Here is a 23864-nt window from a genome sequence, read left to right on the forward strand (position 1 = left end):
AGAACCTTAAATCAGTCATAGCTGGAATCATATGCCATGTACCCATGGCTCCAATGAAACCTGCTTCTAAATCCTCCCCAGTTCCTCTCTTTAAAATCTGCCACCAGGTGCCATGAGGAGTTCTAGGAGGATGTCTTCACGACTGAGCAAAATCCTCAACCTTCGGAATATCCACCCACTATGCTGCAGGTGAATCAGTCTCAGCCTCCTTTATATTTGTCCTCATCATTGCCTGATGAGATTGTAGTGCCACAAAACACTTCACCAGTCCAAGATGACTACAGGGCTTACCAAGACATTTTCAAACAAGTAGCTACCTCTCATGATACCCCTTTTGAGGGAGTGTTTGATTAGCCTTGTAAACATTCTGGTTTCAATAGGGCCATCTAGAGTGGCTGTCCCTATCAACAAGGCCTTCCTGGAGTCTGGAAGATCCTTGTGGCAAATGCCATCTTCTCTGTCTCGAACAGCCAAGGGAACCAAAAAAGGTACTATGTGCCTGCTCAAGGCTATGAGCCTTTTTATACCCATTCATTGCCAGGTTCCTTAGTTGTCTTAGCAGTGAGTGAAGGAACATATCTGGGATGGCCTTCTTCTTCCCCAAGGACAAGCATGTAAAGAGACTAGACCTTTTTGATAGAAAGGTTTACTCCACAGCTGGCCTACAATTTCATATCTCTAACCAGCAAGGCTTCTCCCTCTGGGACTATGTAGTTTTCAGAGAAGTTGCCAGAGTATGCCAGGCAGGAACTCCAGGCCATCTTAGCAGTAGGCAAACTGATGGTTAGGATTCTTTGCAAACTTCTTTAGATGGGGCAGATTTGGCAGCCAGCGCTATGGCATCTGCAAATGCTCATGGAACGGAGGGGAGTCTGGGGCAGCTCCGCCTTTTATACCATCACGCAGTAGCATGAGGCAGCAGAGGGCCCATGTGCTGCCCCAATGGGTACTACTAAAGGAAAAATCTCTAACTCTGGTACACTGGGCACACATTCATCTGAAGTGAAATGGACATGTGCAACACATCTTGAAGAAAAAAAGTTACAGAATTGGCTAGTAACTTTTTTCTATTTAATAAGAAATGGAGTGGGATACACAAATAAGATTGCAGTCCAAAATAACTCCATTTACATTTGAGGTGAAAAGAGTGCACACTTTCTGTCAGGTTCTAAGTATCTACCAGATTCAGTTATTTCTAAATATAGGATGAATTGTAAAGAAATGTGAAGACCAACTGTAAATTTACAGAGTAAGGGCCAGTCCTTCAAATACTTATACATGTACTTAATTTTTAATATTTAAATCAATGAGACTACTTTCATATATTGTTACTTATGTGCATAAGTGCTTGCAAGATTTGACCAATATTGCATTCTTTTACAAGCGTCTCAGCAAACCAAAAACGTGTATGGGCAATATTTGAGAAATTTCAATCAAGTGAGAAATGACCAGTTTTATTAGATACACACATAGATGCAAAACAGTTTCTTGGTGTTCTGGTATTTTGAGCACTGATAATATTGGCATTTCTTTATAAAGGCAGGAGCTTAGGAGATGTGGGGATAAATAGATTACACTGATACAGAATACAGTACATGCACTGTGGGTGTTTAAGAAAATGGATGTATATCAAGAATGAATCTTGAAAGTAAAGCTATGATTTTAGGGGGCTGGATTTTTCTCAGAAGCCTTTGTTTTCTCACATCTCAAAACATTCCTTTTCGTTATAATTCCACAGGTCTGAAAAAATAAATTATGCTTCCAGATAACGTAGATACATTCTGTATTTCTTGATAACACATTGAGATTACATTGTTTTCACACCATTTTGTTTAGATGACAGTGCCTCTGCTGCAAGCAGTATGGAGGTAACAGACCGCATTGCTTCTCTGGAGCAGCGTGTCCAGATGCAGGAAGATGACATCCAGCTGCTCAAATCTGCCCTGGCTGATGTGGTTCGACGTTTGAATATTACAGAGGAACAGCAGGCCATGCAGAACAAGAAAGGACCTACCAAAGGTTTGCATTTCAAATATATGTAAACAAATGTATTTAAAATTAGTCAAACATTTATCTGTGTTAAAGTTTGTCATTATTTCAGTCTTTTAAAACACTCAGGATGAACAACTAAATTTAAATTTAAAAACAAAATTCATCACCTACTAAATAGAATACATAAAAAAACAAAAGTAAGTGTAGCAGTCTTTCAGAAGCTCACACAACCTATTAAAGCATCTGCATTTTCTTACTGTTTTAATCCACATTTTTAATTTTCCCACAATTCCTATTTGCTGCCTCTTGACCAAAATTAGATCATAAACTCTTCAAGGAGTGGGTCATCTTCTGTGGACTGAAACCCCTATTTTATCTTGGCAATACAGATGAAGCTGATCAGACAGTGAAGATGGCTAAGCTGTCTTTGAGTATCTCGTACTAACCTAGCTTGATTCATGTTGTGAAGAATAATGTCAATTTATACAAAGGTAATAAAAAAATTAAGTTGAGCATCCAGTATTACATAGATAGCTAAGGGTTGCTGCAACCAGAATGACATGGTGTAAGTCGTAGTAGTCTGATGTAGTCAGATTTGCTTGCTGTAAAAGTGTGGTGAGTTTGTTGCCATTTGAAAGTTAGTCCAAAATGCATGGTTTTTTTTGTTTTTCCTCTTTTGTTCTATAATCTTAATAGAAGTAATTGTGGCAAGCTAGATGTGAAAACTATGGCTAGGTTCACAAGCTCTCTGATACCTGAATTATGAAAGTACTTTCATTATAAGTGGGATATATTTTCACTTAAAATAAACATTTTAAATTTATATTTGAAGGAAAATATACATTTTATGGTCTTGTAAGTAAGTTACAGGGCTGAGAATCAGGGATTTGGACTTTTCTCCCAGATCTACCATAGACCTTCTGTGTGACCTTGTGCCATCAATTACTTTTTAGGCCCTGATGCAGCAAAACAGTTGAGCACATGCTGTGGTGAATTAGGGCCTTTGTATGTTTTGGAGGGGGAGGCCAGCAGCTCACTGTGGAACTAAATTAATGGGTTTTTAAACACACTAGTTCTTGGCTGGAACATGCTGAAGGAGTCCACGCTATTATTGTTTTGTCTCTCCTATTGTTGTTAGGGTTGCCAGGTTTTTGACTGGAACACCTGGTCGAAAAGGCACCCCGGTGGCTCTGGTCAGCACCGTCAGCATCACTGACCGGACCGTTTAAAGTATGGTCGGCAGCGCAACAGGGCTAAGGCAGGCTCCCTGGCTCCGCGTGGCTCCTGGAAGCGGCTGGCATGTACTTGCAGTCCCTAGGCATAGGTGTGACCAGGGAAGCTCTGTGCATGTCCCCATCCCAAGTGCCAGCTCCGCAGCTCCCATGGGCCAGGAACTGCGGCCAATGAGAGCTGCAGGGCCGGCACCTGTGGGTGCAGGCAGCGCGCACTGCACAGAGCTGCCTGGCTGCTCCTCTGCTTAGAAGCCAGACATGTGGCCGCTTCTGGTAGCCGCAAGGAGCCAGGGCAGGCAGGTAGCCTGCCTTAGCCCCGCTGCGCTGCTGACTGGGAGCCCTGAGGTAAGCGCTCCCAGCAGGAGCCTGAACCCCCACCCACACCCCAACTCCCTGAGCTCCCTCCCAGAGCTCGCACCCCACACCCCCTCCCTCACCTAACCCCCTGCTTTAGCCCTGAGCCTGCTCCTGCACTCCAAACCTCTCGGCCCCAGCCTGGAGCCCCCTCCTACACTCCAAACCCCTCATCCCCGGCCCCACCCCAGAGCCCGCACCCCCAGCTGGAGCCTGCACCTGCTTCCTGAGCCACTTGAGATAAGCGTGTCCAGCTGGAGCCCGAACCCCCACCCACACCCCAACCCCCTGCCTGAACCCTGAGCCCCCACCCGCACTCCAAATCCCTCTGCAGCAGCCCAGAGCCCCCTCCCATATCCTGAACCCCTCATGTATGGCTCCACCTTGGAGTCCGCACCCCCAGCCAGAACCCTCACCCCCTTTCGCACCCTAACCACCTGCCCCAGCCCAGTGAAAGTGAGTGAGAGAGTGAGCAATGGAAGGAGGGGATGGAGTGAGTGGGGGCAGGGCCTCAGAGTAGGAGCGGAGCAAGGGGACCTTAGGGAAGGGGTGAGGCAGGGCAAGGGTGTTCAGTTTTGTGCAATTAGAAAGTTGGCAGCCCTAATTATTGTCCTTGCTTCTTTTGCTGCCAGAAACTGTTTAAGGTCTGATAAAGTAAATACTACTATAAGTAGCTTCAGAAAAAAAAAAAAAAGCTCCATTCCAACATAATTTTTGAGGGGCTAAGAAGCCCTATGTTACATTTACATTCAGAGTTCTTTGAGGTGAGAAAACAAAGGCCAGTAACTATTGTCAAATTGCAGCCAGATCAGTTCTTATTCTTAGGCTTCATGCCAGTGTAAGAAGTACAACTACAGGGCCAGTCCTGCTTGCATTGAAGTTAATGGTGCATTGACTTCGGTAGGAGCCGAACTGGATGCTAATATAGCAGATACTTTCTTTATGATGGCAACTTTCTAAGGAGTTTGTACCACATACTGCAGAGGAAGAGCGTCAACTGACATGAGCTGTTCGGCCATCACAAACTACTGAAATAAGTATTGATAACATTTGTGATTTGCTCTAGGGCAATTTCCTGCTAATTTCCAGAAATAGGTACAACTATAAATATTAATATAAAATTTATTTTTATCATGATATTTCACCTTCATCATCACTGTCTGCTTCCCCCATACCTCTGCGGGGCTATCAAGTAGAATCAGAAGCATCTTAATAATTTGTTCCTTTTAGCAGTTTTGACAAAATGCTAAACTTCAGAGGTGGACATTTTTCTCATGAATTATAGGTAAAACTATTTTTGAACAAACTGCATATCTCAAACAACTTAAAACCAAACCAATAAAAACGCTTAATTTCCTGTATGTTAAAATTGCAGTATACCTCACTTTTAGGAATAATAAAAAACTTCAGAGTGATAGTTTAGAGCAGCAGTGACTAACAATGACCGTTACGGGAGGGATTTGACTAGAGGGGGCCAAAGCTGGAACTGCAGACATCTTGTCATGGGAAGTTGATTGAGACTCAAACTTTTTCCCATCGATTGCACCTTTAACCCCCAGTGCGACAATTATTAAACAAAAAGTTGAACTTGGATCTCAAACACTCTCATGCAAAAGACTGACATATAATAGTCAGGATTTAAAGTGCAGTTATATCTTGTTTGATGCAGATATTCAACAATTCAAATCAGAGGTGCCATGTTGGGGCCCACCTGAGAGAAAAGTAAACTCCCAGCTCAACTTTTAAGACCTGGCACTGGGTATTGCAGTGGACTGTAGATTCTAGAACCACTGCAGACTGCTCAAATTTTCCCATGGCACAATAGTTAACGTTGCTTGGTTTAAAGCCTAATGAATTCCAATTTTAGACAGCATAATGAAGCTAAGCTCAGGATAAAATCAGTTATTGTTTGTGCTGTGTTGTATGAGCACTTGTGTGAGCTTTCAGTCATGTAGTTAAAAAATACATACAATGAAACTTCAGTTGCTTACCTAGTCCAGTTAGGAGTTAATTTACTAATGGCTTTTAAAAAATTTAATTAGCCTATTATGTAGAGTTTTTATGACTTCCTGCCTTTCTTTTATTTTTGTTTGTTATTCTTTCCTTTTTTCAATTATTGGTTTGTTTGTAATCTTAATAGCCCTATTAATCCATAGATCAGAGTATGACTAAAAAAGCAGCTGATGCTGAGCCTGATAAACATGTCAGTGCTGCTACAACAGGTAAGACTGAAGCAACAGAACTTGCAAAATCAGTATGTAACAACTGACAAAACTATAATATGAATGACTGAGTTACTAGCAAGCTAACAGTACTGACATGTTTGGAGCTATTTGACAGCTGTAGCTATTTAGAATAACTGTAATAAATACAACAAATACAACTGATTAAAGAATTTAAAAAGAGTTAATAATGTAACACTTAAGAATTCCAGGTTATTGCTGTATTGCACGCCTTTTTCACTCTAACTTTGTAGTAGTAATAGGGATAGAACATGGATCCTTGTGCTCCCAAAGCACAGGTGCTTACCACTTGATTAGAAGGTGAATCTCCATTAGCTGGTAGCAGTATAGCATTTGTGACATACTGTGGAATAATTCTGATTCTATCCAGGTAAGAAGGTAGGTACACACTTAGCCAGCTCATTCCAACACTTTTTAATAGGTTTGGGTGTTCATACATGTATCCAATTATGAAAACACAGAAGCTGTTTGTCAGCACGTTAACACTACTGCACAACAGTTTAAGACCAGATATGAAGAAAAGCACATCTAGCCAACTGCAATGGGAACTTACTTTGGCAAAACAGAATCATCTGAGTGTTTATATGGCCATGACATTGGTGTTATGAAAAGACCATTGGATGGTTAATGACCACAAGTTTTCAGGACATTGGTTTCATATGTCAACCACAAGGTAGCACCTCTATATTAAAAAAAATGAAAACATGAAGAGCAGATTTATATTTTAATGTTATTAGAAAACTTTGTTTTGGTGACTAATTTGCATTGCAAAATGCATGAATCCAATTTTTGTTAGTATCTATAATACTTTCTGTTCTGGTATTCACATAATTTAGTGCTCCTTCTTGTAAAATGTGCTGCAAGCTTTCATGCTCAAAATGGACTTCAGTGCTCAGACATGTTGGCTAAAGTCAGTTAACATGCACAAACATACGAAAGCTTGTTTTGTTCAGAGTTTGAAAACCTGAGGTCTGCAAGGCAGTCAGGGGTGGCCAACCTGTGGCCCCGGAGCCACATGCGGCTCTTCAGAAGTTAATATGCAGCTCCTTGTATAGGCACCGACTCCAGGGCTGGAGCTACAGGTGCCAACTTTCCAAAGTGCCAGGGGGTGTTCACTGCTCAACCCCTGGCTCTGCCATGGGCCCTGCCCCAACTCCACCCTTTCCCTTCCCCTCCCCTGAGCCAGCCTTTCCTTCACTCCTCCCCAGAGCCTCCTGCATGTCACGAAACAGCTGATCGGGAGGTCCGGTGAGGGAGGGGGAGGCGCTGATTGGCAGGAGGCGCTGGAAGTGAGCGGAGGGAGCTGATGGTGGGGCTGTTGATGTATTACTATGGCTCTTTGGCAATGTACCTTGGTAAATTCTGGCTCCTTCTCAGGCTCAGGTTGGCCACTCCTGAAGGCAGTAATGACTGAGAAGCTTACAACAGTCACATTCCAATGTTCTAGAAGCTAGAAAGTTATTAACATAGTATAATCGGGAATCATGTGCAGTTTTTTTCTTAGTGCTTTTTCAAGAGTGATTTTTTTTCTTTGGTGTCAGTCTATTAGGACTCTCTCATTTCAGTGTTCCCTTGGAGCATCCTCTGTCCTTTTAGATGTAATCTATGGACCCAATAGGAGCATGAGAAAAGAACTAACTTCTTTCCTCAACAAATAAAGTTTAATGGCAAAACTGAGTTACCAAGTTCAGTGGGGCAATGATTGACAGCTTTTAGTTTGTAGAAATAAAACCAGGGTAGTCTGTTAAAGCTCAGGGCCCCATTATTCTAGGCATTGTACAGACACATAGGAAAACATGGTCCCTGGCCAGCATTTACAAACTAAGACCCCAGTCCTGCTATTTACTGCATGTCCATGTGGAGCCCCTTTGACTTCAGTGGGCCTTCATGCTGGCACAGTGATTCACCCATGTGCAGTGAACTGGAGGATTGAAGCCTAAGAAGGCTGGTTCTGCCCTATGACAAGACCTAGCAATAGGGCAAAATTGTCAAAAGCACTAAATCCCATTTTCAAAAGTGACTTAAGGTCCTAAATCTCATTTGCTTTCAATTAGATGTAGGATCCTAACAATCTAAGTCAGTTTGAAAATGAGATTTAGGCTCTTAAGTCACTTAGGCACATTTTGAAATTTTTACCCATAATCTTATAGTGAAATATGCATCTCATTCTAAACACCCATTCAGAGCATTTGCTCTTCTATGCCTTAGTACCTACAGCAGAAACTGAATGGACATCTATGATGGAGTAGTCTGCCCACATAAGGGTGCTGTTCAGCCCATCCCGGTCACGTGAAATGGCCCTTTAAAACAATGGGAACTTTCTTGTGTATGCAAAGGCCTAGGAAATAAGGCTGTACTGGTGGAGAGGAATTGGTCCCAGGAATAAGTGTTTATATGGAGAAAGTCACTGACTGTTTCTTTAAAGGCCAGGACCAGAAGCCTTGCAGAGTGGTCAGGGCAAGAATCCCCTCTCACCCAATCAGTTGGGAATGATCTGGGAGAAGGGGACTAGCATATTTGCCACCTCCTCTCTCATAGCAGGGCAGAGATCAGCAGGAAAAGGCTGACCTGTGGAATCCTCCAAGATAGAGGACTAATTGGGAAAAAGAAAAGGAGTACTTGGGTGAAGCTGGCTAAAGCCTTGTAACTTAGAATCATAGAAGATTAGGGTTGGAAGAGACTTCAGGAGGTCATCTTGTCCAACCCCTGCTCAAAGCAGTACCAACACCAACTAAATCATCCCAGCCAGAGCTTTGTCAAGCCAGGCCTTAAAAACCTCTAAGGATGGAGATTCCACCACCTCCCTAGGAAACCCATTCCAGTGCTTCACCATCTTCCCAGTGTAATAGTGTTTTCTAATATCCAACCTAGACCTCCCTCACGGCAACTTGAGACCATGGCTCCTGGTTCTGTCAACTTGCCCAAACCATTACCCCAGCTCCATAGAAGAGAGCTGGGGGAGACTCCTGTCTGGAGTAGGGAGATCTGATTGCCTGAACCACAACCCCAGCTCCAGGAGGAGGGCCGAGGTGAGCTCCTTCCTGAAAAAGATAGTGCATGGCCTAACTTCATGGCTCATAACCCCTGCTCCAAGAAGAGAGCTGGGGATGGTTGGGGGTGGAATCCTGCTTTAAGAGAGGAAACAATACGGATGGTTTGAAACACAACCTGGTGAGTGCCAGAGAGGCTGAGAAGCCCCTGGAAATGGAGCGGGGGCTCACAATACAGGTGGAGGAGAAGCCACCCACAGAATCTCGGGAGGAGAGTACCTTAGGGTTGAACCAGGGGAACAGTATACAGGAGGAGTTCAATAGAAAGCAGGCCAGGGAAACAGTAAAGGGTTGGGGAGAGATTGGTGTAACCGCTTTATACTGGGCCTTGGCCTGGAACGTAGGGAAGAGGTAGGACTGGGTTTCCCTACCAAACTCAGCAAGAGGGTTTATTAAGGACTGGAGCAAGTGGGCCAAACTCAAAGAGACCAGGGACTGCATGCCCCAGTTAGGAAGACTGGCCTCTTGAAGCACTGGACTTTTCAGCACCCTGAAAGGGGACAGCACTACCAACAACCAGCTGAAGGGCTGAGGTCATGACAAAGGACCAACAAGTGAGCTGGATAGCTAAAGCTCCATCTGAATGCTGACTTCTCATAGGATGGTGAAGAACAGTTGGGGGAGGGGAGGCAGACCTCAAATGGAGTCATAAGGGGAGGGATGTATGAAAGAGCAGAGAAACTGCTGCCTTGCACAGCAGGGGTTAAAGAAAACCTGTGGGCTCAGCTAGCCATGCCCTGCTATACTTGCAGCCAATGCTGGGCCTGGAGCGGGGAGAAAAGGAAGGATCCTGGCTCAGTTGTGGGCTGTCTATCAAGATCTTCTGAGGCACCTCGACTTGAGCGAAGATCCTCGTAAGCTCCGTAGTCACTCTTTTGGAATTCATGGAGCATAATGGCATGGCTTCTGCGTCTAAAGCACGATATGTGGTCTGTGCTACCCCAATTAAGTACGGGGTCAGCACTGCAACCCATTGGTCTTGGGGCTACCGTGGCTACCTGCTCAAAAGTTTCTAAGAAAGCCTCAGGATCATCCTCAGGCCCTGTTTTGGTAAACCGGATAGGGGTGGGGTTAGTTGTCTCTGCTGGAGCACTGAGTCGCAGTATGGAGGCCACCTGCTGGACTGCCAGTTCACCAATTAACTGCTGCAGCTGCGTGGCCATCTGCTGCAAGAGTTGTTGCTGTTGATGGTGGGTGTTTTGCTCTGCTATCTATTTCAGCAGCTGTTCCATCTCCATTCAAGGGCTTCCCTTTTGTTTGGGCTTTTGTTTGTTTTTTTTAAGTTCCCTTCGGCAGGGACTAGGGCGATACCCATGTTCTCCACCACTTGTGATAGAGCCTTCGGTGGCCAAGCAGCCTAGTGGCTAGATCATTGGTCAGCTGCGTTGGAGGGGGGACCCAGACTCTCCCCAGGGCCTTGTGTAGTTCAAACCCCTAAACGGGTTGATGGGTCTGTTTTTCTGCCTGGGGGGTGGTCAAGACCCGCTTCTCTGGGCTGCTACTTATTAGAGTCTCTTTAGTTTGGGGCATGACTCTGTTAGTTCAGTTACCCCACAGTTGGGGCTTGGCTGCAGGCTCTCCTTGCCAGGGGAAGGTTTACTTGCCTCTAGTGATTGTGCTGGCTGACCAGTCACTGATCCATCCCTTCAGACAGGCAAACAGAGAGCTCCTGCTTCCTCCCCAAACAGCCTGCAACTGAGCCAGGCTCCCTCCTTTTCTCCCCCCTCCAGGCCTGGTATTGGCTGCAGGTATAGTGAGGCGGGGTTAGCTGAGCCCACAGGTTTTCTTTAACCCCGGCTGTGCCAGGCAGCAGTTTCCCTGCTCCTTCACAGGAGCAAAGCTCATGAAGTCGTATGGGCTTCCCGGACATGTGTACTTTGGGATGCAGGAGAGGGGTGCCAGTTGTGAAACAGCCCAGCAGCCGAGACTTGCTACCTGACTAGCTGCTTCCAGCATTTTAATGATAGTTTACATTTTATATAGCATCTTTTAGTATCGATGGATTCTAAAGTTCTTTACAAACTGATATATCAACTATTTACCGAAACCATTTGATGGGCATCAAGCACAGCAGCTGTTTAAAACAGCCGAGCTCTACTACATTGTAGGGCAGGATTTAAAATGGAAGGAGAATTTAAATAGGCAGAATATGATTTTCAGAACTAGAATTTTGCAAGGAGATTGAAGTTACATTTCTGGTCTTGTAACAATAATAATTAATAATTGGATCTTTTAATGATAACAGTTGATTAGAACCTGGGTTTTATAGCTTCACTGAGAGATGGTACCTCCAATAGTAATGCACCTTTTAATATCAGACTGAGGTATTGGTTAAATACTAATTTAGAGGGAAGAGAATGCCTCCTGAATCACACTTCTCCTGATGATGCCTTCTTTTGGTTAGTGTCTTCCTCGAAACCCAAAGACTTTGTCACCTTTAGAAAGGTGAATGGAGGATGACCTAGCCCAGCCAGTAGCTCCTACTCTCCTCACAGTTAGGAATACCCCAAGTAAGCAAGAATTTGAAATAATTTATAGCAGAAGTTATGACAAGTAAAGTTCCATCAAAGTTCAGATAGCTCTATGAACATTGCAGTTCTTTGGTTTTTTTTCTGTAGGTAGAGAAAACTAGCCATGTTGAAAGCAGCTGATATAAATACATGAAGAAAGTTACTAAGTTCATATTTGCTAATTATCTCCGTAAATTAAGAGAAGCCATTTAAAATCCAGCTGTGGAATTTAAAGATCCTGTTTCAAAACACTTTCTATAACTGTATTTACTTATCTTTATATTTTCCATTGTTTCTATTGTTAACAAACAATGGTTAAGGCTGTGAACTACTATATGGTTGATTTGAATGAAAATCTTTGATAAAAACAGTTCAAAAATTAATTATGCATATGGTGTGTACATAATTTATTTTTCTATATTGTGGGTTTTTTGATCAAGATGACATGAGTAGAGCATCTCAGTTAATAATATCCATGGTTCTATTGATTCCAATGGCATTTTCTCACTTTAAAAATATATGCTGGGTTCTCAATCATGAAACCAAATACTTAAAAGCAAGTTTTTAACGCAGTGTATATAGACCAGTGGTTCCCAGACTTTTGTACTGGTGACCCCTTTCACACAGCAAACCTATGAGTGCGACCCCCCCTTACAAATTAAAAACACATTTTTTATATTTAACGCTATTATAAATGCTGGAGGCGAAGCGGGTTTTGGGGTGGAGACTGCCAGTTCGTGACCCCCACATAATAATCTTGTGACCCTCTGAGGGGTCATGACCCACAGTTTGAGAACCCCTGACATAGACCTTGGGAAAGCTTGTTGCATAAGCAACAGTGTATAGCTTCTTTATTGAAGAACACAGGCCTCTCAGAAGGCTATTCACCATCCTTTCTGGTGCTACGTTGAACATGCTCTAGAAGGGAAGTGGATTTATTTTTTTGGAGAGTGGGGTGATTTAGGGTTGCTTGTGTAAGCAGTCCCATTGTACTCCAGTAGCTCCCAACATGAGTAAGAGTTGCAGAATTAGGCCCTTAAGCAGTACAAAGGATATTTCACTTATGTCATTATGAATATGTTTAACAATAAAAATGATTCACCCCTTGTAGCTGAGATTTAGCAAGTAAAATTTCAGAAATGTGACTACAGGGTTATTGTAATGAGAGATTTCTGAATGCAATAAATTATTCAGCTGTAACTTGTTACTAGTTTAATATTCAGTTTAAATTCTTATAAGAAGCCTATTCCAAATGAGTTCCTTATAATAAATAGGACTATGGCTGAAGTTTAGTTAATTTGTTCCTGTTTAATTTTTAATCCCTACTTTATTGAAACAAAGTTAACACTTCAAAAGCATCTGTCAAATGCGTGTAACCCTTTTTTGTTATCTGCAGAAATAAAAAGTGACCTTTTCAGTGCAAGCTGTGGTTTTACCATCTGTTTGTCTTACAGCTAGACCCTTGGTACAAACACTGCCTTTAAGGACAACTGTTAATAATGGAACCGTGTTACCAAAGAAACCAAGTGGCTCTCTACCTTCCCCATCAGGAACCAGGAAGGAAACTGTGGCACCAGCCACAAAGAGGTATGGAGAAACTTGAAACTATTAAACTAATTGAGAAAGTAGTAAATGTCGTTGTAACGCTTTTATGAGTGTGTATGTGCAGTTTTTCGCTCTTTAGATAACACTTTCAAAGCAATGGTCTAGATAATTGAAAAAGTGATTTACAGTTAAAATCTTGTAAAAATACTTACAACATCTTTCTATTCATACCAAGTTAATTAATCAGGCCAAATGTTATTGCAGTAAATACCCTGGAAATATACAATGATTAGTCTATTATTTATGTGTTTCTTTCTTGATTCTGCAGTCTAGTAGATTAAGAGTAGGAAATTTCTGCTTTGGATTTCAGAACATGTTCTGAAAAGTAATGCCAGGGTTCTTTGTTTTAGAAAATAGAAGAAACAAAATTTGGGGAAGGCATGTAGTCCTGTGACAAAGTCATATAATGCTATTGGTCACTTTTTCTAGGTAAAATTATTTTATGTAGAAATCTAATTTTCTGTGTTGTACAAGGAAATTCACTTATTTCAGACCATATTTAGCAAACACTTATGCCAGTGAAAACAACCCTGCTCTGACTTATTATTATTAACATGTATTTAAGTCCCTTTAAAAAATTGCTTACATGTCTTGGGTGTGGTTTAAAAATTAGTATGCTTCATATTTGTGTATTCCTTTACATATTCAAGCTCTGGAAAAAGTGGGATTGGTGGAGCAGGTTCAATTTGGACAAACCAGAGCCGCACTACAGAGCCAGTCTGTTATGCCCCATGGTGCAAAAGATAAGATTCTGTGTACGATTGATTTCTCCTTCTACATTCCCCTACCTTGAATGCCAAACCAGCTTTGAGTGGTGGTAATACTATCAGTCCATGGAAGGCAGATTGTAGAGATAAGAATAGCAACGTGTCCAGAAATTACTTGTGTTTGTAGAAGGAGCTAGGGATACAGAGGATACAGATTTTACATTAAACATGAGGTAGAAACATATGATGTGCTATGATGGAAACCAGCCATTGACATGATGAAAGGGGAGTGTTGCTGGTTACCCAGATTGTTCAAGTTATTGTCTCCACAAAGCTCTCAGCACAAAGCAGTTTATACTCTACACCACACAGTGATAGAATCAGGAAACATCACACTGTTGTTTCTGCCTACCTGAGATGGAGTTGGGCCTCTATGACCTGGGGGCTCAGTGCAGTTGCAGGTACCTTGACACAGGTTCAGCAGTATTGTTTGAACTAGCCCTGCTGATGGGAAGGAAAGATAAATTTAAATGGGTTAAATGTCATCAGAATGTTCAAAAGCAGGTGAGAACCTATTTTAAAAAAGAAAAACTGTTTTTAGTATTTCAGAAGTAAAGTAACACTGATTTGTATATACTGCACGTTTAGGGTGTTTAATTTTATTCATCATAATTCCTTTCCCTAGCACTAGCAAAGAAGAGTTGTTGCACATAGTAATTGCAAAATAAAATGCAGCATATGAGTATTAACATACTTCAGATGTACACATAGGGTGTTATTCCATACCCTGCCACTAAGAGGTGCAGAACAGAAAGAACTTGCAGCCCAGGACTGGGGGTACCTAAAATGGGTTTTAAATCATCCTGGCACTTCCCTGATTCTGGATTAATTTAGACAGCCCCACAGGCTAACCCCTGCAGCCTATATGCCTCATCATTGCCTGGCATCCCTGCTGTGCTAGCTATGTGCTGCAGCCTTACCCTTCCGTAGCCTTTCCCCCAGCATTTCCCCTGTGCTAGGTAGGGCTTGTTGGAGGACAGCCTGTGGCTGTCTTCCTTAGTTCCTGTTCTGTGAAAATTCTTCACTGACCTTTCTACCCAGCGTCAGGGGACCAGAGGGGGGACGAGAGTCTCACCCATAGATTTTAAATAAACAGTGAGAAAATAACCTGAGACACCTCCTTATGGGAGAAAAAACAGTAGACATAGGCAATCTTGCCTGTTAACTAGATGCTTATTAAGACATAAATAAATAAATAAATAAATATGTTAGCCTCTAAGGTGCCACAAGTACTCCTTTTCTTATTAAGACAGTGTTATTTCTCTCATTCTCACAGAAATGTAATTTATAAATTCAGGTACTATAGTACGTAAGATAATTGTTTCTTTAAAAAAATCTTTTTTTTAAATGAACTGGTACAATTACAAATGTACTTATACGAAATTTTCACTTTATAGATTCTAAAATGTAGGTTTTAATATAGAATTTGCTACTTTCAAATTTATTTAAGTCTGTCTTTCAGAAATCTATATTGTACACTGTTACAGTTCATCACATAACTAAACTTCAGGAGGAACAGAGATTTTAAAAAGCACACTTGGGTATGAGCTACTTCTTCAATGAATTACTGTGAAAGGAAGACTATTTTTACTTTGCAGATTATTGTCCACTGCTGAAAGCTTTTGATATTGACCCCTAAACTAACTGATAGGATTCCCAGTTTTTATGTTAAAAAAAAACAGATATTCCATATTTGGGGTAGCTTTATTCTGAATAAGTATTTTATGCTTACAAATGGTGAGAAAAATGAATTCATTAACTGTTTTGTATTTATATTGGGCCCTTCCATATTAAAATACTGTGGAAGAGCATGTGTGTGATACAAATGAAAATGTGTCAGCAAGAAGGAACTTTTTTTTACATAACTCTTTATTTGCATTTAGAAGCTTAAGTTGTTGCTTCGTTTACATAATATGTGTAATTTTAAAGAAACCATTCTATGCTGACTTCAGTTAGTAAAAACAAAAACAAAAGATCATTGTTCTTTTTACACTGAAGGATTTGAAAACATTCAGCCGCTTGTAAGCTTAGATATTCCAGAAGCAATCCACCGCATAGTGGTAATGCTTTGTATTCCCAATTAAAATCTAGATTTTGGAGCTGATTTGATATAGCTTTGTTGCCATTAGACAAAAGTATAAGAGGAGAAAATGTAGGGGAAAAGAATACAGGCCGTATCTTGCTCAGTGGGGATTCTGGTGCAGTCTATAGACTAGCATATAGCTTAGCTTTCAAAAGGAAACAATCACTCATTCTCTCTGCTTGAAGAGATTGTAAGAGATCACAGTGGAGCAAAACGGTGAGGACTGGAGATGAAAATAAACAAACTGGTACAAAAAGAACACTATAAAAAGCATGGTTTTGTACAGAGTATAAAATACTTTAATAAGATAAATTCCTGTTGCTTCCAAACTAGCAACATATGCCCTCTGAGAAATTGCTCTCTCTCTTGGAATTAATGTACGACATTCTGTACTGGAGCAACAATGATTTTTAACTGGCATAAATACAAAATCAATATGCAGTTTCAATTAATTCTTCTGTTTTAATACCCTCAACTATTAAGAAAAAAGTTTTTAAATAAATGGAATATAAACACAAATATTCTCTTTAGAGTGAACTTTGAGTGGCAAAACTAATCTATTACATTACATTACTAACAATAGAAGATATTAATGTATCACACTCAAAGGCATAATGCAATTAAAGCCATAAAAGAGTTCTTGAATTTATTCTAATTAATTTAAATGAAGGTGAGGGAGCATGTTAGACAAAAATTGTTAAACCAAATTGTGCACCATTTACAATTACCTTAATTGGGGCTGGCAAATTTTCTGATTCAAATTTTGACTTCACTTCAACATTGTGGGTCTGAAAGCTCAGCTTGAACTTGAATATTATTAGATTCCTGTTTCATTTAGGAGAAAAAGAGAGAGAGAGTGTGTGTATGTGAATGAGAGAGAGTGGGAGAGAGAGGAGAGAGAAAATTCCAATGGAAATATAGATGCAGCAGGCCTGGTATTTATGCCTGCTACTGTATTTTTCACTCCATGCATCTGATGAAGTGGGTTCTAGCCCACGAAAGCTTAAGCCCAAATAAATTTATTAGTCTCTAAGGTGCCATAAGGACTCCTCGTTGTTTTTGCTGATACAGACTAACACGGTTACCACTCTGAAACTTCTCTGATGTTTGTACATCAGGGTAGCTTCATTAAAGTCAATGGAACTACACTAGTATAAACTTTGGAAATTTCAGTAAGCCAACTAGGATATTTTCTTCTGGGGTTACTCCCATTAGCCAGGCTAACACAGCACAGTTTTCCCCTTTAGTTAGCAAAACCCTTCACTTTTGTTGATATAGATATCTATATACCATACAGTCATAGTATGTTTAACATATTCATTAATACATATATGATTAATTAATTCGTCAGATTTGACCACTGCACCTCCGCTCTCTCCACTTAGCCATCTCCACCCAGACTTATTCTAATATTGCAAACCTCTGAGCAACTTCAAATATCTTGCACTCTTTAAATACCCAGTTACACAAGTTACCTAATTCTGCCCCTAACCTGCCCTGTTAGACTGGTCTTTGATTCAGGATGGACTGCTATCAGCCCTGGATAGGGCTTAAGCTCCAATATTTTGGGACTGTGTATATCTAGAATTAGGCTCTTTATGCTTTTTGGGAAAAACTATTTGCAGCCAGGGTGGAGCAACACTTGTTCTAGTCCTGGAAAGGCCCATTATATGAAATTTTAAAGCTGTGACCTTTGTAATAGAAAAGCTGTTTCAGGTTACATTTAGATGTTGTCTTCTCCCTCTGAGTTCTGTGAAGTTTCTCAATAATGTAAGAACATAAGAACGGCCATACTGGGTCAGATCAAACGTCCGTCTAGCCCAGTATCCTGTCTTCCGACAGTGGCCAATGCCAGGTGCACCAGAGGGAATGAACAGAACAGGTAACCATCAAGTGATCGATTGCCTGTCTCCCATTCCCAGCTTCTGGCAAATGGAGGCTAGGGACACCATCCCTGCTCATCCTGGAATGGACCTATCCTCCATGAATTTATCTAGTTCTCTTTTGACCTTCATAAAGGCCTCTGGCAAGGAGTTCCACAGGTTGACTGTGTGTTGTGTGAAAAAATACTTCCTTTTATTTGTTTTAAACCTGCTGCCTATTAATTTCATTTAGTGACCCCTAGTTCTTGCGTTATGGGAAGGAGTAAATAATATTTCCTTATTTACTTTCTCCTCACCAGTCATGATTTTATAGACCTCTATCATATCCCCGCTTAGTCGTCTCTTTTCCAAACTGAAAAGTCCCAGTCTTATTAATCTCTCCTCGTATGGAAGTCTTTCTCTACCCTAATAATTTTTGTTGTCCTTTTCTGAACCTTTTCCAATTCCAATATATCTTTTTTGAGATGGGTTGACCACATCTGCACGCAATATTCAAGATGTGGGCATACCATGGATTTATATAGAGGCAATATGATATTTTCTGTTTTATTATCTATCCGTTTCTTAATGATGCCCAACATTCTGTTTGCTTTTTTGACTGTCGCTGCACATTGAGTGGATTTTTTCAGAGAACTATCCACAGTGACTCCAAGATCTCTTTCTTGAGTGGTAACAGCTAATTTAGACCCCATCATTTTATATGTATAGTTGAGATTGTTTTCAATGTGCATTACTTTGCATTTATCATCATTGAATTTCACCTGCCATTTTGTTGCCCAGTCACTGAGTTTTGTGAGATCCTTTTGTAACTCTTCACAGTCTGCCAGGGATTTAACTATCTTGAGTAGTTTTGTATCATCTGCAAATTTTTCCTCCTTACTGTTTACCCCCTTTTCCAGATTATTTATGAATATGTTGAGTAGGACTGTTCCCACTACAGACCCCTGGGGTATTGGTATTACTTATGGTAAATATACAATACCTTGTTTTCCTAGTATAAGGATACCAAAAATTACTTCAGTGTTTTTAAACCCTCTCAAATATCTGTAAAATAGTTTTATATAAGATAATATGCTGTAAAGGCTTTACTGCCATAGGCTTTCATTGCCTTGTTTATCACTGATCAATGCAACCATCCTAAATATTTATACCATTACTGCACAGCTGCATTGTATGTGTGTATATATGTGTGACGATTTATATTCTTATGCTTATCCTTGTAGTATAGTGCTTGTTCTCTAGCTTGATATTATCCATTTGTTGATGATATCCTCTGATTTTTAAGAGAATTTAGGCTGCTTGTTGAAGCTCCGGAGATGGTCAGCATATACAGAGTATTGCTAAACATTCTTGTCATACATAGATATATTGTTGGACTGTAAATACGTATTTTGAACTGACCACACATCTGACTGAGGAGCCATAAAATCCACGGTACTTCACTCTTGCATGTAATTTCATATCTTGAATGTGCAGTTATGTGTGTCTTTAATTGTAAGTTTGTTTTAAATGTGTCTTGTTCCACACTTGTTGTATTCACTTTTATTCTGCTTTGTTTATGCACCTCTCAGTCATGGATTAAACAGGTCTGTGAGTCTTCTCAATGCATGCAAACTGAAAAAAACCACTGTAAGGTGAGGGATTCTTGGTAGTATTGTAGTGTCATAGTTCAGTAGGTTTTCCCTGCTGTCATAGCTCAGTCTGTGCAGGGGGGTTATTTTAGTGATGGTGTTTCTATCATAATACATAATTGTAGTAACTGTTACAACCTTCAGTATTTTCAGAATTAAATTTTGCAACATATACTCATAACCAATGTGTTTAAATGGACCAGAACTTTTATAAAGTAATTAACTCAGTAATGGTACCTCTACTTTTTGTGCTAACGTTCTCTCCATTATAGTGATGATTTTTCATAATGCAAATTCCTTCAAACATATTTGCTTATTGCAGCTTGTTTCCTAAGTATTGTAAGTCAAACATTTTGTCCTGGTGTTGCACCATTAAAAACTACCTTTCCTTAAATTAATTATGAAGGTCAAATTCTGGATTCAATATTCTTGTACACCCCTATAAATCAGCGTTCTAGTTTCTGTGATCCTTATGCTTCTCATTTAAATTCCAGTTGAAGTATCAGTATGTCTGCTGTGTCCAGAATAAGCATGTCAATAGTGTTCACTGTAGCATCTTAGTTTTTAATTATATAAAAATATGGTATTAGACATACCAAAATATGTGCATGCTTAAATTGATTTAACAGTATGAATGTGTTGCCGTAACCCTTATCTTTTCTTGCCTCGTCACTTCCCTACTGCCTGTCACTATTGCTCATTATGTCAAGGCTAAAATCTAAATTGTAAATTCAGTGAGCCAGGGACCATGTTCTTCTGTGAAATGTCTAGCTCTCTCTTGGGTCCTATAAAATAATAGAGGTTTCATAGGTAGGGTGACCACTGGTCTCTTATTTTAAGGGACCATCCTTTATTTAATTGATTTATCCCTTTTGGTTACCACTCATCCCTTATTTTAAAATGTATTTAAATGTATTAAAACTGTTAAGTAATATTTTAAACATTAAATTGAAGCTTATGATAATTGCATTGTATATTTGAGGCAATAGAAATATCCACTTGAGAGAGAAAAATACATGATATGCTAAAGGAAATGGTGTTTCCCTGAAATATCCCTTAAAATAGAGCGTTCTCTCTTATTTTTCTTGTGGTTTTCCCTTATTTTCTATTCAGAGGTGTAATTGAGGTTAGAATTTGGCACATAATCATAATTAAGGATGCACAAGGGATGTATTAGCAGGCATGTGTTAGTATCAGTGTCTAACGTACTGTGTCATTATTGATGAAGTAGTGCTAGTCAATAGCAGTGTCATACTTAGCCACCAGTTTTATATGGAACTTTTCTGAGAGTAAGGTTCAAACTTCTCAAGTTGCCACACATTTTTTAACTGAAGACAATGCTTTAGTTAAAAAGAAAGCATTCTTAATTTCAGTTCTCTTGTCCTTGTAATTTTTTGTTTTCAGGCTGAGCTTAAGAACTTTACAAGTGAAATTGAAATTATTCATATATTTAAAGGCAAAACATTAATGGTAAAACATGAATTGTAAAATATTTTTATTTAAGAAAATTTGTTTTGTCCTTCCATGTTAATATACTTTTAAAATGAAATTTCTTTCTCCAGAAAGGAGACCGCATTTTGTGTTGTGGACAGTAATGAAGTTATTTAATATTTGTTGCTAAATTTTTGACATTTAAAGTGAGATTAAAATGTGCTCTGTAACTTACAAATTATCTAACATAGATGCAACAAGTTGCATCTTTAAAGGCATAATTTAGTGCCATTAAGCGATGTTACCTTTTCATTCCATAGGTAGTGAACATAATACAAAATATAGGCCCTGATCCTACAAACATAGGCTTAATTTTATGCACTGGTGTGATGGAGTTCAGTGGGCAATTCATGCAAGTAAAGGCACTCATAAGAGTAAGTGTTTTGAGGACCAGTTTTTAATTGGAGAAACATTAAAATAGACTACATTATAAATTAAAATGTTTTCATTATGTCCTTTATCCCTTTCACCCAGGGCCAGCCTAAAATATACTGATTTTTGAACTGAAAGCAAGATTTGATCCTTTACTATCATCACTTCCTTGTTGTCAATTTATTTTTCCCAACTACCTATGCAGCTTAGCAACCCACATATTCTCTGTGTTATTTCATCACCCAAAAGAATATTCTTATTTCAACTTAATAATTTACATTTTGGTTGGGTTTTGTATCAGAATGCATCCAAAACAATTTGTACCACCATCAGGTGCTCCAAAAGAGAGAATATGGTAGCTGACATAAAGCTTTCCAGGATGCATCTGATGTTTCTGACCGTGTAGAACTTAAAATGGAGACATCCTTTCAGAGTAGTGCTTGGTTAGGTAGCAACTTAGCAGCTAAATAATAGTGGTTTAAGTCTGGCAAGTTGGTGAAGTGACCACAGTAATCTCTCTCCCCCTTCAAATGTAAAGTCTTAAGCGGCCATCTATTTTGCTAGTTACTAAAACTGATTATGGTTGAGTCTTCTGTCTAACTAAAGAGAGCTGGATGCTGAGGGCACACTAAAGAGTGATGCAAAACTCTCCTGGTAGAGACATTCGGAGGAAGGAAGGTTGGAAGGGCAAATTAGCCCTCTGAGAATTCCCTCACAGAGGAAAAGGGGAAAAGATCTTTTTAGGATCTATGTTTTTTTTTCATAAATGTAAGTAGGAGTGTCACATGTTGACAAGATAATGACGGAAACTGCCGAAATATTTAAGAAGTCTCAGTTTACTCATCACCTTTGGGTATATTAAAACTGGGTTGAAAGTACAGTATAGAGTAGTTGATACTGAATTAAAGACTGAATGGATATGAAGAGACATGGTCAGCTTATTAGTGCTCAAAATTTGACCTACTTTGAGAATTATGTGTAATATGGCTAGGAATGTCAAATGTTATACTTTCTTTTTAAATCTATCACTCCATTCTCTAAATTTAGTTTGGACTGATGTACAAAAATTGTAAGTGTGACCTCTCTGATATTCTGCTTCAGAAGTCTATGTATCGCGTATACCTGAGCAGTGGATATTCCAACTGGCATCAGTGATGCTAGTATAGCACCTCTTGTAGACTGAAAAATAAGCAAAAAGGCAGTCATGTTAACCTCCATTGCAGTAGATACCCAGCAAAATAGTCTGACGGCTGCAGTTCAGTTCTTAGTAACCTAAATCATTATCTGTTCTAGAAAGTAATTTGTTAAATAGGTATGTTAATGCTCTTAGAAATAAAAGTGCAATTAAACTTTCTGAGGTATAGTTTATCAAAATCAATTTGTAATAAAATACTCTTTTATATGTACTGCTATATAACTTACTCCCTTTTTTGTTAGTACTGTCAAAAGAACCAGCTCAGCTGAACGTGTATCCCCAGGAGGTCGAAGGGAAAGCTATGGAGATTCCAAAGGCAGCCGCAATCGCACTGGATCCACCAGCAGTTCTTCTAGTGGTAAAAAGAACAATGAGAAGTATGTGATATTTTTAATGTTTCCCTCTTTCCCACACTGACTGCCCTAATAATGAAGTTACTAATTTTAAATAAGCAACTATTGAAAGTTTGGATTTTCTAATGAGACAGCAATCAGACATGAGATGTCTCTGCTCCTGGACTTCAGGAAAGCACACTTCGACTCCCTCAGGGAGCTGATGGGTAGGATCCCCTGGGGGACTAACATGAAGGGGAAAGGAGTCCAGGAGAGCTGGCTGTATTTCAAGGAATCCCTATTGAGGTTACAGGGACGAACCATCCCGATGTGTCGAAAGAATAGTAAATATGGCAGGCGACCAGCTTGGCTTAACGGTGAAATCCTTGCGGATCTTAAACATAAAAAAGAAGCTTACAAGAAGTGGAAGATAGGACAACTGACCAGGGAAGAGTATAATATTATTGCTCGGGCATGTAGGAATGAAATCAGGAAGGCCAAATCACACCTGGAGTTGCAGCTAGCAAGAGATATTAAGAGTAACAAGAAGGGTTTCTTCAGGTATGTTGGCAACAAGAAGAAAGCCAAGGAAAGTGTGGGCCCCTTACTGAATGAGGGAGGCAACCTAGTGACAGAATGTGGAAAAAGCTACTGTACTCAATGCTTTTTTTGCCTCTGTCTTCACGAACAAGGTCAGCTCCCAGACTGCTGCACTGGGCATCACAGCATGGGGAGTAGGTGGCCAGCCCTCTGTGGAGAAAGAGGTGGTTAGGGACTATTTAGAAAAGCTGGACGTGCACAAGTCCATGGGGCCGGACGCGTTGCATCCGAGAGTGCTAAAGGAATTGGCGGCTGTGATTGCAGAGCCATTGGCCATTATCTTTGAAAACTCGTGGCGAACGGGGGAAGTCCCAGATGACTGGAAAAAGGTTAATGTAGTGCCAATCTTTAAAAAAGGGAAGAAGGAGGATCCGGGGAACTACAGGCCAGTCAGCCTCACCTCAGTCCCCGGAAAAATCATGGAGCAGGTCCTCAAGGAATCAATTCTGAAGCAGTTACACGAGAGGAAAGTGATCAGGAACAGTCAGCATGGATTCACCAAGGGAAGGTCATGCCTGACTAAT

General features: G+C 40.2%; 1 protein-coding gene across 3 annotated transcripts in view; it reads left to right on the forward strand.

The window, feature by feature from the left end:
- Nucleotides 1-23864, forward strand: part of EML1 (EMAP like 1) — a 199599-nt gene that overhangs the window by 109638 nt on the left and 66097 nt on the right. For 2 of the 3 annotated variants that reach the window (XM_048855472.2, XM_048855471.2), the window contains exons 2-4: nucleotides 1837-2019; nucleotides 12836-12968; nucleotides 22651-22785. In XM_048855472.2, coding sequence (XP_048711429.1) covers nucleotides 1837-2019; nucleotides 12836-12968; nucleotides 22651-22785 — 451 coding nt within the window. Of the gene's footprint in view, nucleotides 1-1836; nucleotides 2020-5734; nucleotides 5801-12835; nucleotides 12969-22650; nucleotides 22786-23864 lie in introns of those variants that run through there. The other variant, XM_048855473.2, reaches the window with a different exon arrangement.

Source organism: Caretta caretta, chromosome 6 (assembly GCF_965140235.1).
Source record: "Caretta caretta isolate rCarCar2 chromosome 6, rCarCar1.hap1, whole genome shotgun sequence".
Lineage (NCBI taxonomy): Eukaryota > Metazoa > Chordata > Testudines > Cheloniidae > Caretta > Caretta caretta.